The following is a 12,817-nucleotide window of genomic DNA, read 5'->3' as shown; positions in this document are numbered from 1 at the left end:
GTGACAGGGCCCTTATCAGTGACACATTCTGAGAAGTCTTTTAGTCGTCTGGTTGTCATTACATTTCTCATGAGTGCCTCATTTGTAGGAAAGGGGAAGGGTGACAAAGGACAGTCTTGGCTCTTCCCTCGGGACTCGTGTCGAAACATGATGCCTCATGAAGCGGTGTCAGAGCTGCTGAAATGGCCTTCAGCTTTCCTGCAGCCAGCCAAATGTGGCAGACTGAGAGGTACTATGTCTTGAAGTAGCTTGTATTAAGCTGTGAAATGAAGTCCTGCTCATATACCCCATTGATAATGGACATTCAGTCTCCCCCCCACCAGGGACTTTTGGGAAGTCTGTCAGAGGGCACACAAACAAGTGAGAGGAGGATTTAGGTATTTTATTTTTGTTAAAAGAGATGGAATGGAGGAGCACAGCAGTATGTTTGTAGCTGAGAATACCAGTGATTACATTTTGTCAGAAACTGTGCTGAATTTTATAGATGTTGCCTTTTATTGGACAAACAGTAGCGTACTGCTATTAGCCAAGAGAGATTTGGACAGCGGTATGTTCAGATAGCAGTGTTTTGTTTAATTTTAAACACATAATACATTGTGTAAGAGAGTCTCTCCTTGTGCCATCCACCCCCCTCATCACTTCCCCATGGGGGTTGCTAAGCAGGTTTAAATGTTATTGTAGGAAAGCCCCAAGCTATCTCTTCTCCAGCATGGCTTTTACCTACTGAACTAACCCCGGATGTCAACTATAAATAGAGTCTTTGTGAGCACAGCTTTAGCAGAGGGGAGGCAAAAAAAGATGTGGTTACTCATCAGTGAATTGAAAAACAAGTGGAGCAGACAAGTGCCTTTGCCCTACCAGTGTGAACTAAAACAGAGACAACCTCATGAGAATAAAGAAAGGCTTGATTGCACGAGGTAAGGCAAAGCATGCAGGGTGCAGAGACCACAGAGAATCCCTTATGAAGTGACCTTCTCCCGCCTCCAGCTGAGCCTTTCATTGCACTGTTGTTTCGAGGGGGCTTGGATGGCAGTTTAGATTAGATCGCACTGAGTAATGGATTGGAGCTGACAAAACCTGCTGCAGCTCAGCATCATCAGAGCTCGGAACCGTGTACTGCTGAGGATCTGGCTGGTTTATTCAGATCAGTTGGAGTCGCCCTCGTAGTTAATAACGCTGTGTATATATTCATGCTAACATCGTTCTCTACTTTGCGTTCATGCAAGTATTTCATTCAGTCCCTCTGCAAAGCCCGGCGTTAAATCCTTGCCAATCATATTTTAGCTGCTTCATAATCTCTTCATAATCAAATCTCCAATTGAATATGCGATGAATGACTTTTCCGTCTCAACTGAACCGAGTTGGGAAATTGTCGCAGGTATATTGTAGCTATGTTCAGTTTTGCATTTAAATATAGAAATATCTGTTTTTTCTACTTTTTTGTTAGACGAAACATGGTGCGAAAAAAAAAAAATTGCTGTGCTTTTACAGTCCACAATAATCATTTACCGAAATCTGGAGGGATTGAAAGGCAGCTCTAAAAGATTTAACACAATCCATAGATACTCAAGCAGAACAAACCTACCATCCCTGGTTCTCAAGACCAGGCACCTAAGTGGCTCTAATCTCCTCTTTTCTACTCTCCTATTTTACTCTTCCTTTTTAGATATTCAGATATACCTTTTATATACTGGCATAGTTCCACCTTAGAATTGGAATATAATACATAAGATATACCTTACTGAATTTTCATGATCATTTGAATGGTAATTCTTAGATGGGTTTTGATTAAAGTGACAGAGATGAACATGGATTTGGGTAAAGGTAGGGAGGGGTTGCAATGAATAAAACGTAGCTTTTTTTTTTTTTTTTTTTGCTTTTTTTTTAAGCCTCTAAAGGGGGTGGGGGTTGAGGTTAGTAAGAAACCTGCTGTGTGGCCATTGTGGGAGATGATGTGTTAATTGAGCTACAAACTGGGGTTTTGCAGGCCAGAGGTTTCATTTAAACAGGAAAGGAGAAATGTGTTTGAGCTGTGCTCGGCTGGCAGCCAGCCCTCGCTTCTCTTGCAGTAATGTAAATTTTGGATTTTCTGCTGTTGGCTCATCATAACCCCCACACTCCCTCTCGAGCCACTGCTCCATCCTTCGCTTTTCCATTAAGACAGCCGGTATCTCTCAAAAGGGTCGTGGCTCAGTGATTGATGTGTAATAGTTGTGATCCTCACCTGCTTCCTCATAGTGTTGTTCTTCAGCCAAGTACCCGGTACATTTTCTTTCCGAAGCTTTCTGCTTCCCAGGCAGTGGATCAGGAGCGTTTTCATTCTAGCTTTTCTCCATGCCACTGTTTCTCCATTACCATTTGTTTCACATTTACTCCTTGTGTTCTCTAAAAGCCATCAATACCTTGTGTTTTTTATTGCCAGTGTTACTTCAGTTCATGCTGGCTTAGTCCTGCATAGTCACTCAAATAATCAAAAAATAGTTTTGTGGTCCAGCTTAGCTAAAATTTCCGTAACAGTTTTGCATTTTATGATAAAAGCGTAGAATTTGGTACACATACAGCCAAAGGTATTCCAAATAAAATGGGATATTGGGGCATCATGAATTTTCAGTATGTCACCCATGTCAGCCATTTTTCAAAATGAAAAAAAAAAAAAAAAGCACCAGTTTTTGGAACAGCTTTACCTTTTGATCACTGTACAAACTGAAGTTGACCTTTGTCAGACTTTTTGCTGTGTTTACCCCCAAAATCCATAGCATTCACTGATAGATAGTCCAAACTATACCTTTTTGGACTCTTTTGTGGTCGGACAAATAATGTGGTGTAGCTTTCAATAAGATTGGAACATTTTTCAATTTTGACCCCTGCGTAATTCTTCATTGATCCCTGTAGATCAATGGATGAAGCTCAATTTTGAGTTTCTTAATACTTATGTACAAGTGATTTCTTACTTTTTTTATGTAAAAAAAAAAAATGTAAAAAACAACAACAACAAAAAAACTAACTTTTTTCATATTGTCATGATGGTGCATTGTCTGTAGAAATTTGTGGAAAAAATTAGTTTTATCCATTTTGGAATAATGCTGTAAGATAACAAAATGTGGAAAAAGTGAAGCGCTGTGAATACTTTCCAGGTGCACTGGGATAGGCTCCAGAATCTCTTGTGAGTCTGAAATTTGAAGCAAATAAAGTACCTGTCTGTTTACAGCCCAGTGATTTAACAAATGAATGTTTAACCAAATGTTAGCAGGCACATATTCTGTTGATGCATTTCAGTTGAGTTTTAACTTGGCATCACACATTGCTATTGATTAAATTGTGCCCTCATGCAATCTTGTGGCATCTCGGTTGCCTATGACATGAAAGAAGAATGCAGCAGCCTTTCATTTAGTAGAGTCCAGAAGCTTCATTGGTACACTGTTAATGGACCACATTTCTATAGTGCTTTTCCATCTGAAGCAGACAGTCAAACTGTTTTACATTGGTGCCTCACAGGGCACTGAACTGCACACTGAGGGCATCTTTTGGATTAAGGATGTTGCCCATACGGAATCGACCCGAGGATCCTCTGGTCTTTTATTGACTAGACCATCTCCTGCATCTTCCCTGGATTCAGTGGAAGAAACTTGCAGGTTCACACTTTTACACAGGTTGTTGAAACCACCCAGGGAGAAGAATCAAGCTATTAAATGCCACCTTTGTCATTGTTTTCATGTTCCTCATACCTTCCAGACATGCTAGTGGTTAAGGACACAGGAGGAGGGCTTAGTTTGTCTTCTGGCACACTCTTGTAGATGTGCATGCACGCTCGGTGTGGAATCCTCCTGAGCTTATGTGTTTGTGTGAGAACAAAAAATGTGTGTGTGTGTGTGTACTGGTAGCCCAGTGGTCGCCGTGGTAACTCATCATTAGGTGATTAATGGGGCTGTGACGAGGCTGCGGTTTAATCAAACCCGGTGTTTGTGTTGAAGCCGAAGACAAGAGCAGCTGCCCTGTCAGTTGGTGTCTGCTCACGAGATGACAGCACCCCGCTGCCGAGGAGCAGCCATTGTCAGACGCACTTCATTGTGCGCGTGCGCGGCCTGCCAGAAACCTTTCTTCCACCTTACTCCTGGTATCAGACCCTACCTCACCTTCTGTCTTGCTCTCACAATAAACCCGCTGTCGACACGCCGAGTGATTTTTGCTCCAAGGTGGTTTTGTTTTTACACATCTCAAACCACATCCCTCCTTCGTGTCCCTCCTCTGCTAACCTGATATCACTGCCGTGGTCACGTGGGGTGCCAATTGGCCCGTCTGAACTCGCTGCAGGGTATGATAACTATTTCTAGTTAATTTGTTGCAGGGGGGCAGTGGCAGTAGATGAGAAGCCTCTTTTGTCGCGGAGACAGCTTGGTCCCTCTGTTGAGGATGGTTTTGTTATGAGAAAGCAGTAACTGGATTCTTGTGATTGAGCAGCGGCAGCTGAAAATGGCAGCGAGAGCGGGCACAGCAGAAGAGTGGCTTAGCGTCTCCTCTCTCGCTCTCTTTCTCTCTACCAGTGGATTGCTCCCTCCAGAGCTGTCACTTCACATTAACACAGTGGTGACGGTCTGCCAGGGCATAGGGCTGGGGAGGGGTTAGACACAAACACACACGCATCCACAGCACACACACACACACACACACACACACACACACACACACACACACACACACACACACACACACACACACACACACACACACACACACACACACACGGGTAAACTCTGTCATTAAGCCCCGTGTTGTCTTTGCTTTGGCGTTGCAAATGACAAGCGGCGTTTTTGTGGCGAACAGCCCCGGGACAAATCATCTCTCAGAAATTAGTTATAATCTTTCATTGTGCTGCGCCACCTTTTTCTGATAATATGGTTCTTACTCTGCTTTAGGCTGCTGTGCTACAAATACACATAGAAGAGTGCTTTCTACTTTTCTCACTTCCTTCCCCTTATTCTCTTACCCTTTACAACTCGATTTCAGTTTGCCTCTAAAGAAGGGGAACTGCCGTGTGTCTGTGCAAGAAGGTGATTCTGTCCTTGCGATAAAGCTATGTTGCGCTCTCTCGAGTATACGTGGTTGCAAGCGTGTCCTGCCAACAATTATTGTGATATTAAAACAGCAGCTGTCTGATCTCCAGGATCTCGCTTTTGTCACTCACAGCTTAGTTCTTCATCACAGAGTAATCATAGCAACTTATTTTCACAAAAAAGATGTAGCCTCTGCGCCATAATTGTGTAGATAATTTGCATGGCCTTGATTTTAATTGTCCTTCTTCTGTTGTCCACAGCTTCTCTGAAACACTGGGGTTGTTGGTGTGGCCAAATTTTCCCTGGATTTGACTGGTAAATTCAGAAGACTGAAGCCCAGGCTCACAGTCTACCTTTCACGGAGGCCCAGCCGTGAGAGGACTGAGGAAGGCACGTGGCGGATCATGACTGCCGATAAAGAGAAGGAGAGGGAGAAAGAGCGGGACAGAGACAGGGACCGGGACAAGGCTGGCAAATCCCGCCGACAAGATGGCGACCGTGAGAGCGAAAGCTCCAGGCCCCGTCGTAGTTGTACGCTGGAGGGTGGGGCCAAGAACTATGCAGAGAGCGAGCACAGCGAGGACGAGGACAACGACAATGGCAGCACGGGGGGAGGCAGCGGCACGGCCGAGGAGGCTGGAAAGAAAGGCAAGAAGAAGACGCCGAAGAAGAAGTCGCGCTATGAACGCACAGAAAATGGAGAAATCACATCTTTCATTACAGAAGACGATGTTGTTTACAGACCTGGAGGTGAGTCTTAGTGTCCACAGGACAGCATGGTCATTAAATAATGGATATGTAGATCATAAACCCAGCTGATCACTGTTTAGTCCACAGTTTATCCATTGACAAAATGTTTGTTCTATAACGGTGTGCCTCAGGGTAACTGCTGAAGGATTGTGACTTCTGTGCTGTAGCAAATTTAAAGTTGGCCTTACGCTGTACACAGAGTCTGTACTCCATGTACAACGGTCTAATGCAGAGCGTGGGGCTTGTTGTGTTCTGCAGGCATTGTTGGATAAATGCTCGGCATAACTCTTAAACACAGCACGGACGGTGTGGACGCATGTACTTTACGTTGCATCTGGGGTGTGATTTAACATATGTGCACACATGAGTTTATCATAACAAAGAATGAGTAACTCTACATATTAAGAGGTTATAATGTACAAGATTGATGTCAAATGTCTTCATTATTTACTCTCTGCACTCTCAAGTGTTATCTTGCATATGGCTGGAACCTCAGAGTTAATGCAAGTATCCAGTTGCACTTTATATGGGGCCTTAAAAGTTAAAACAACCCACTACACATTCCTGCTGTAATTCCTGAATGATTCTGTCAAAGGCACAGTACAGCAGCAATCTTTCAGCTGAAGGCTTGGGTCCACCTTCTCTTTCCTCGACTCAAATCTCCTGATCCATGACATGCAGCAAAACTACGCGACACAAGACAGTGTGCCATCTCCGTGTTTACTCCTGCTTTGTGCTGATTATTGGAGGCCATTATTGCAAAAATGACAATGAACCATAATACATCCGCTCAATTCCTAAGCAACCAACAACACATGCATGCATCTGTGTCACACGTATGGTGTTTCTGCTGTGCATTAATGGGGTCACCGCCTATGTTAAATGGAAGGCAGGTATAATGTATAACAACTGCAAGGAAGAAATATTTTTCCACAAATCGAAAAATAATGCAGAACGTTACTAAATATCCATTAGTTTTGAAATCATTCACTTTGGCACAGTTCTAAATCAGCACTGCAGAGCTGAGGTTGTGAGCTGGAGATGTAGGTGATCTGTGTGTCTGTTAATCATTGTGGCCCTCCTCTGCTGTGCCCCACACATGCGTCAAAACACCTGTTAAATATGTTTCTCGTAGTTGTAACTGGCTGTCAATTAATTTTCACATGAAGATGTAACGGTTGTAGAAATGGCTAACCTGTGATTCTGTTGTGCGACCCGGCGCCGTTTTGCGCTGTTGGCTCATTCACACCTTGATGATTATCTGTTAACAACAGCCACAGATTTGTTCTCAATAAATGTGCCCTGACACTTGCATGACTTTGATCCGCGCACTTGCGCACACTCTGCCATGCACAAGAGTAAACTCATCTCAAAGTCATTGTAAACTGTGCACAGCTTTGTGCAAGTATGCAAAGAAAATTTAGAAATGTTCAAAATATGTCACGCATTAATTACGTGAACTTCACATGAACATTGCGCAAACAATTAAAAAACACTGCATGAGTGCGAGTGATTGCATGAGCACATTGCATCAGAGCGCAGCTCATCTGAACGATTGTAACAAGATGTTAAATCTATCATAAACATACTTTTACAGCTGCTGACGAGAATGAATGAACATGCAACTGTTTTACCAAGCCATTACAATATAAACATGACAAATAATTACCTTTTTAAATGGTTCCAAATGCGTTCTCCACCTCATTCAGCGGGCGTGAGAGAGCAAAGTGGCAGCTGGAACAGCCCTGTGCAATTCCACAAGCGAGTAGAGTTGTTTTCAACAGGCAACTCAGAGAGAAAATGATTAATCCACAATGAAATAATTACTTCATATATAAGCATGGCCAAGTGGTTAATGCGCTTGGTTTCGGTGCAGAAGGTTCCGTGTTCAAATCCCACCCCTGCCATATTACTCCATGTAATGTAGAGTTGCGTCAGGAAGGGCATCCAGCGTAAAACCTGTGCCAATTCAACATGCAGATCCACCTTGGATTTGCTGTGGCGACCCCGAGTGCAAACAAGGGAGCAGCCGAAGGGACTTACTTTATATGCAGTGTGCAGCGCAAAGTGTGTGGCAGTCAGTAGAACAAAGCACGGCATCCAGCTGGGAACACAGCAGATGGGATCATCACGACGATGGGCGTGTCAGGGCACATTAAGACTGTAGAAAAAAAAAACTATGATTCCTGGAGTTTTTGTCATCAAGATTTTGACTTTGAAGGAGCAGATTTGAAAATGAAATTAGTTCACGTTATACTTGTTAAAATAAGATAATTATTAAAGTTCTCACATAGTGTGAAACCTGTAATACCAACACTGTCCAAAAAAGTGGAAAAGTACGGTATGAATCATGGCTTCAAGGTAATGGTACAGTTCAAATCAAGCTACTTTCCGCTCGGGTTTCCTTAGTCACGCATCAAACAAAACACAATTATAAAGAAGGAATATCACTTGAAATGTTTGACTGGTTTGAAGATCTGCAGTTTCCGGATCCTGAACATTTTCCTGAAGTTATTTTTGTGTTTTCTGAACATGACTGTGTAGTTGGCAGTTGGTGACAAACACCATGCTTTTTTATGGTACACAGCCCACAGTTTTTAATAATGCAAAAATATTGCAGGTTTTGTTTTTATTTTTATTGGTTTTTGGTCCACCCCTTCTATTTGTAAAGAAAAAACCTGCCGGGTGACAAGCCTGGCGCGAGGCCCTGTGTGGTCGCACATTTTTGCACAGCCTGCGACAGTCGTGCATGCAATCAATTACAAGTTGACCCACACTGCTTTGTCAATAAGCCAAAGCGACACTTCACTAGATCATCTAATGTCTAATAGTGATGACAGGTGTGATCATGACTTCATCCCAACACTATCTCACTCTCTGAGAATGTACTATCTCCTCTGAGGGCTAAAGGTACTCTCGTTTCCTGGAGCGCCGTTTGAGTTGCGCTCCAGTGTCATTATTACATCGGATGAATGAGGCTAAAAAGAGAAGCAACCTTTTCTGCAGCTGTAAACATGGCCTCTCTTTCACCTACTGTTTATAAATTGGTTTCAGTGGAGGGGAGGGAATGTCAGCACTCGCTGTCGGAAGGAAGCCAGGCTAGCTATTTGTGTGTGTGCGCCTGTTGTCTGCCCCCACCCTGCTACTGCTCTGTGCTATCCTCTTTGTTCTTGAATCATTGCTGCTCTGTCTTATCATTTATCTGGCACCTAGCAAAAGGTCAAGTAGTGGGGGGGTGTTTGTTCCACATTGCTTGGATATTTATTGAGAAGATGTCGGAAATTACAGCCAGTGTGTTCGGTTATCTTCTTCCCCCGAGTACTTAGCCCCATACATATCTTTGCCCCCTCACAAGTATGAAAGAAAGAAAGAAAGAAAAAAATTAGAACGGCCGCAGATTCCCATCTGACACGTTCTGTCTGGCTGCACAATCTTATCGGCTAAATTATCTCAACCCTGGTATCAGTAGAAATCCTCCAGCAAGTCGTCGCACTCAAAGACGTCTTGTTGTTGTTCTGCATCATTTGCTCACTCTCTGCAACAGACTCCACTAGCGGTAATTTTACTTTGTACTTCGTGTTTGATAGAGAGAGCACCAGCGCTTTGTCTCTGGCAACCATGAGAAGGAGGGGCGGGGCAGGAGGGGATTTACATAAAAAAACGAAAAAATTGAAGCAGTCACTCACATCAATGAAACATTCAAAAGGCGTATAAACAAAGTCGACCGTCTCAGTGGATTAGCCCTGCAGAATATTTATATTTCCACATCTGAGCGAACAGCCACACCGGTGGCTGCTTGATAGGGAATATTTATGTTTCCTGTCTTCCCCTTCAATTAGTTTGACAGGTCGAGAGTACCCTGAGTGTTGCAACCTGCTACCCACCGCATCAACAGATGCTGTTAGATCATCTCAGATTAGGTTTGGACCAGGTGTGGATAGGGGCGGCCCGAGCGCTGCTACACTGTTTTGCAATTTACCTCCTATTGTCAACACGGAAGATCCTCCACCCCGGTAACTGACCTCCTGTCGTCTCCTCTGCTTATTGTTCAAGCGATAAGCCGTGTGTGTGTGTGTGTGTGTGTGTGTGTGTGTGTTTTCTTCCTCCTGCTCGGTCACTGGTAGCAGCCTTCTTTCAATCAGATTTGATGTGTGCAGCTTAGGCAGGCACAAAGCCTGCCATGGATTATGCTTTACTAAATGTTAAATCCCTTTATACCCGTCTAGTGACACACAATATGTAAAAACTGACCACCCCGGGAGAGGGATTTGTACCGCCCCAGACATGGGGAGGGAATAAGACTGTGATGGAGAGAGAGTGCAGAAAAAAGGAAACATATTCTGAGCCGTAATATTCTTTTGATTACTGTTGTCAAGAGGAGATTTTAAAAACACGGAGGCCTCTATCCTGGCAGAGGTGCCATCTGCACACTTCCAATCGCCAACCATCCAGTCCTCCTGCTTAGCCTCTAGATCCCTTGAAGGTTCAGGCAACTTTGTCCACATTGATTGTGTGTGGAGATGTGGAAGCAGAACTGGCCCATAGGTGGCCCTGCAGCTAAATTGGCTCCGCTGCTTTTTAAAAGGGAACGAGGCTGTGGCGGTGGCCTGCAGACTGCATATCAGGGCCACTTCAGTACCGGGGTGAACAGCCCAGAGACGCACCAGATCGATCTGTGCCCTGTGGCCGAGCTCTCCCCACATCCCCAGGCCGGGCCAGACACCTCCAGAGTCTGCTGCACACTCCCCTACACCCCCCCCCCCCCCCCCCCCCCCCCCACTGAACCCCAGATTATAGATCCGCTCGCTGGGGAGCTGGGGATTGTACACATTGCTGTCAGGGTGGAGGTGGGGATCGATGGCAGACATTCAAGAGTTACTAAGACACAGTAAAAAAACAAAAACATCTGTAAGACTGGACACATGCAGGACCATCAGAGGGAGTTTTTTCTTACCTACGTCGCCTGTGTTCTTGCTCTGGGGTTTGGTAAGGTTGGACCTTACTTGTGTCAAGCACCTTGAGACAACTTTGTTGTGATTTGGCGCTATATAAATGAAATGAATGAATTACCCTAACAGCTGTTTTGTTTGTTTGCTTGCTTGCACACTCACAGGAGTAGTGTAACACGCACACGTTACAGTATTTTAACAGTCACCACAGTCCCAATTCTCACAATTACACACAAACTTTGTTCAGTGGACTCACGTGTGCGCGGTGCAATACTCCCCCACGTATCTCTGCGTCAGGACTCTCCTTGGCACTGTAGGTGGCTGGCTGCCATAGCGTGTCTCCTTCCTTCCTAAACGACTGTTTGCTCCGTTTAAAATGGAGAAAGCTAATGGAAACCACCTGCCCTCCACTCTCTGTCTCTGGATGTAACACAACATGGCTGCAACAGCCAGGCCACATAGGTTCGGCCATTATTCAACAGCACGACACCGCACGGAGGACACGATAAAGAAAAGATTTAATTTAGGTTCTCCCCCCTCTCGGTTCTAAAGTATACGAGGGTTTGCAGGGTTGTTTAGTACAGTGTATAATTTAGAGATTGAAGACCAGTCTCAGAAAAACACCTTGTGTATTTGTGTTGGGGGAGTTGTTGATTTGGACAGCTGGCACTTCTTGCCACAGCCACCACAGAACTCTGGGGAATGTGTGTGTGTGTGTGTGTGTGTGTGTGTGTGTGTGTGTGTGTGTGTGTGTGTGTGTGTGTGTGTGTGTGTGTGTGTGTGTGTGTGTGTGTGTGTGTGTGTGTGTGTGTGTGTGTGTGTGTGTGTGTGTGTGTTATGGGCACACATACTAAGCTGAGCACACACACACACACACACACACACACACACACACACACACACACACACACACACACACACACACACAGAAGTGTACTTACAACAATCCCTCTCTCTGTGACCCCCTTCTTCAAACTCTAGAGCAAGTGTTGACAGTCAAACAGATGCACCACGTTCTTAATATTTTCAAAGATGTCAGATAGTATCGGCTGTAATTTCCTTTCAAAGTGATAGAGAGCAAACAATTCTGTCATGATTTGTTAGCGCCGGTGCAGCCATACTGGACTGACATAGGCGTGGAGCATATGGTTGTTATTGTTTATCCCTAGAAGCTTCTTAGAGATTATGGTGGTATAATTTTACAGACCACTTGATATTTCCGATTGTTCGCTCAGCCAAAATGTCATCTCGCTGCCAGCATGCAAGTAGCAAGGCAGTACTTGCAATGATTGCTCTTTTTCTGCAAAACATAAACCTTTAGTCTGTTGTTGTTCATGCGGTTTTGTTGAAATTCTGCTGTTTACAGTAAAACTGCAAGAAAACAAAAGATCAAATTATGCTGTCTTAACGTGTTACTGGTGTGCGGCGGGTGGTTATCCAGATATTTCAGTTATTCCCCGCTGGCTGATAGGCACGGGATGGGGCAGGGGGTAGAAATGAGCTCATTCCCAATTTAAAGCTTCCATTCATCCTGAACGTGCAAAAACTAAAGTTTGCTCTTTCACATGGGCATCGTGTGCTGCTTTGTATCGTCAGGGTGGGGAGTAAAGACGTGCTTGTCCCTGTCTGTAGAAGTCGGACAGCCGACGTCACCAGTCTCCTAAACGTCGTTTTTCCACCAGCGGAGCGCCGTGCTCTGTTCACCCTCTGTCTTGTGCCAAACAATAGCGAGCGGTTCAGAGATCTCTCATTCCATCTGTTAATGACAGCACAACACTTTGTGTCTCATCCCGCTGACTTCCTCTTTAGTCTGTGGATTTATTTATAAATCTGCACGCCACAGAACAAGCAGACCACAGAGGACAGGTGCTGACATAAACAGTCACATGAGTCCTGTGACTGTATTCATAATGTGTGTGTGTGGACAAGGGTGACACACACATTCTGCATTTAAAAAATAAAAGTTTTTAAACGGTGGTTCTAAACTCTGCTTGCACTTACGTCACACATGAAGGGAAACGCAAGACTTGTGTCACCCATCCTTGTGTTAGCTGGTTATATGCCTCA

At 44.4% G+C, this 12,817-nt stretch overlaps 1 protein-coding gene across 3 annotated transcripts in view; it reads left to right on the top strand.

Annotated features, from left to right (window-relative positions):
• rerea (arginine-glutamic acid dipeptide (RE) repeats a) overlaps nt 1-12,817 on the top strand; it is a 353,076-nt gene that overhangs the window by 159,260 nt on the left and 180,999 nt on the right. For all 3 annotated transcript variants that reach the window (XM_034173287.1, XM_034173289.1, XM_034173286.1), the window contains exon 2: nt 5,312-5,801. In XM_034173287.1, the coding sequence (XP_034029178.1) occupies nt 5,456-5,801 (346 nt within the window). In that variant the 5' untranslated portion in view covers nt 5,312-5,455. The remainder of the gene's footprint in view (nt 1-5,311; nt 5,802-12,817) is intronic.

The sequence above is a fragment of the Thalassophryne amazonica genome, chromosome 6 (assembly GCF_902500255.1).
Source record: "Thalassophryne amazonica chromosome 6, fThaAma1.1, whole genome shotgun sequence".
Taxonomy (NCBI): domain Eukaryota; kingdom Metazoa; phylum Chordata; class Actinopteri; order Batrachoidiformes; family Batrachoididae; genus Thalassophryne; species Thalassophryne amazonica.
This window is presented reverse-complemented; position numbering and strand designations above follow the sequence as displayed.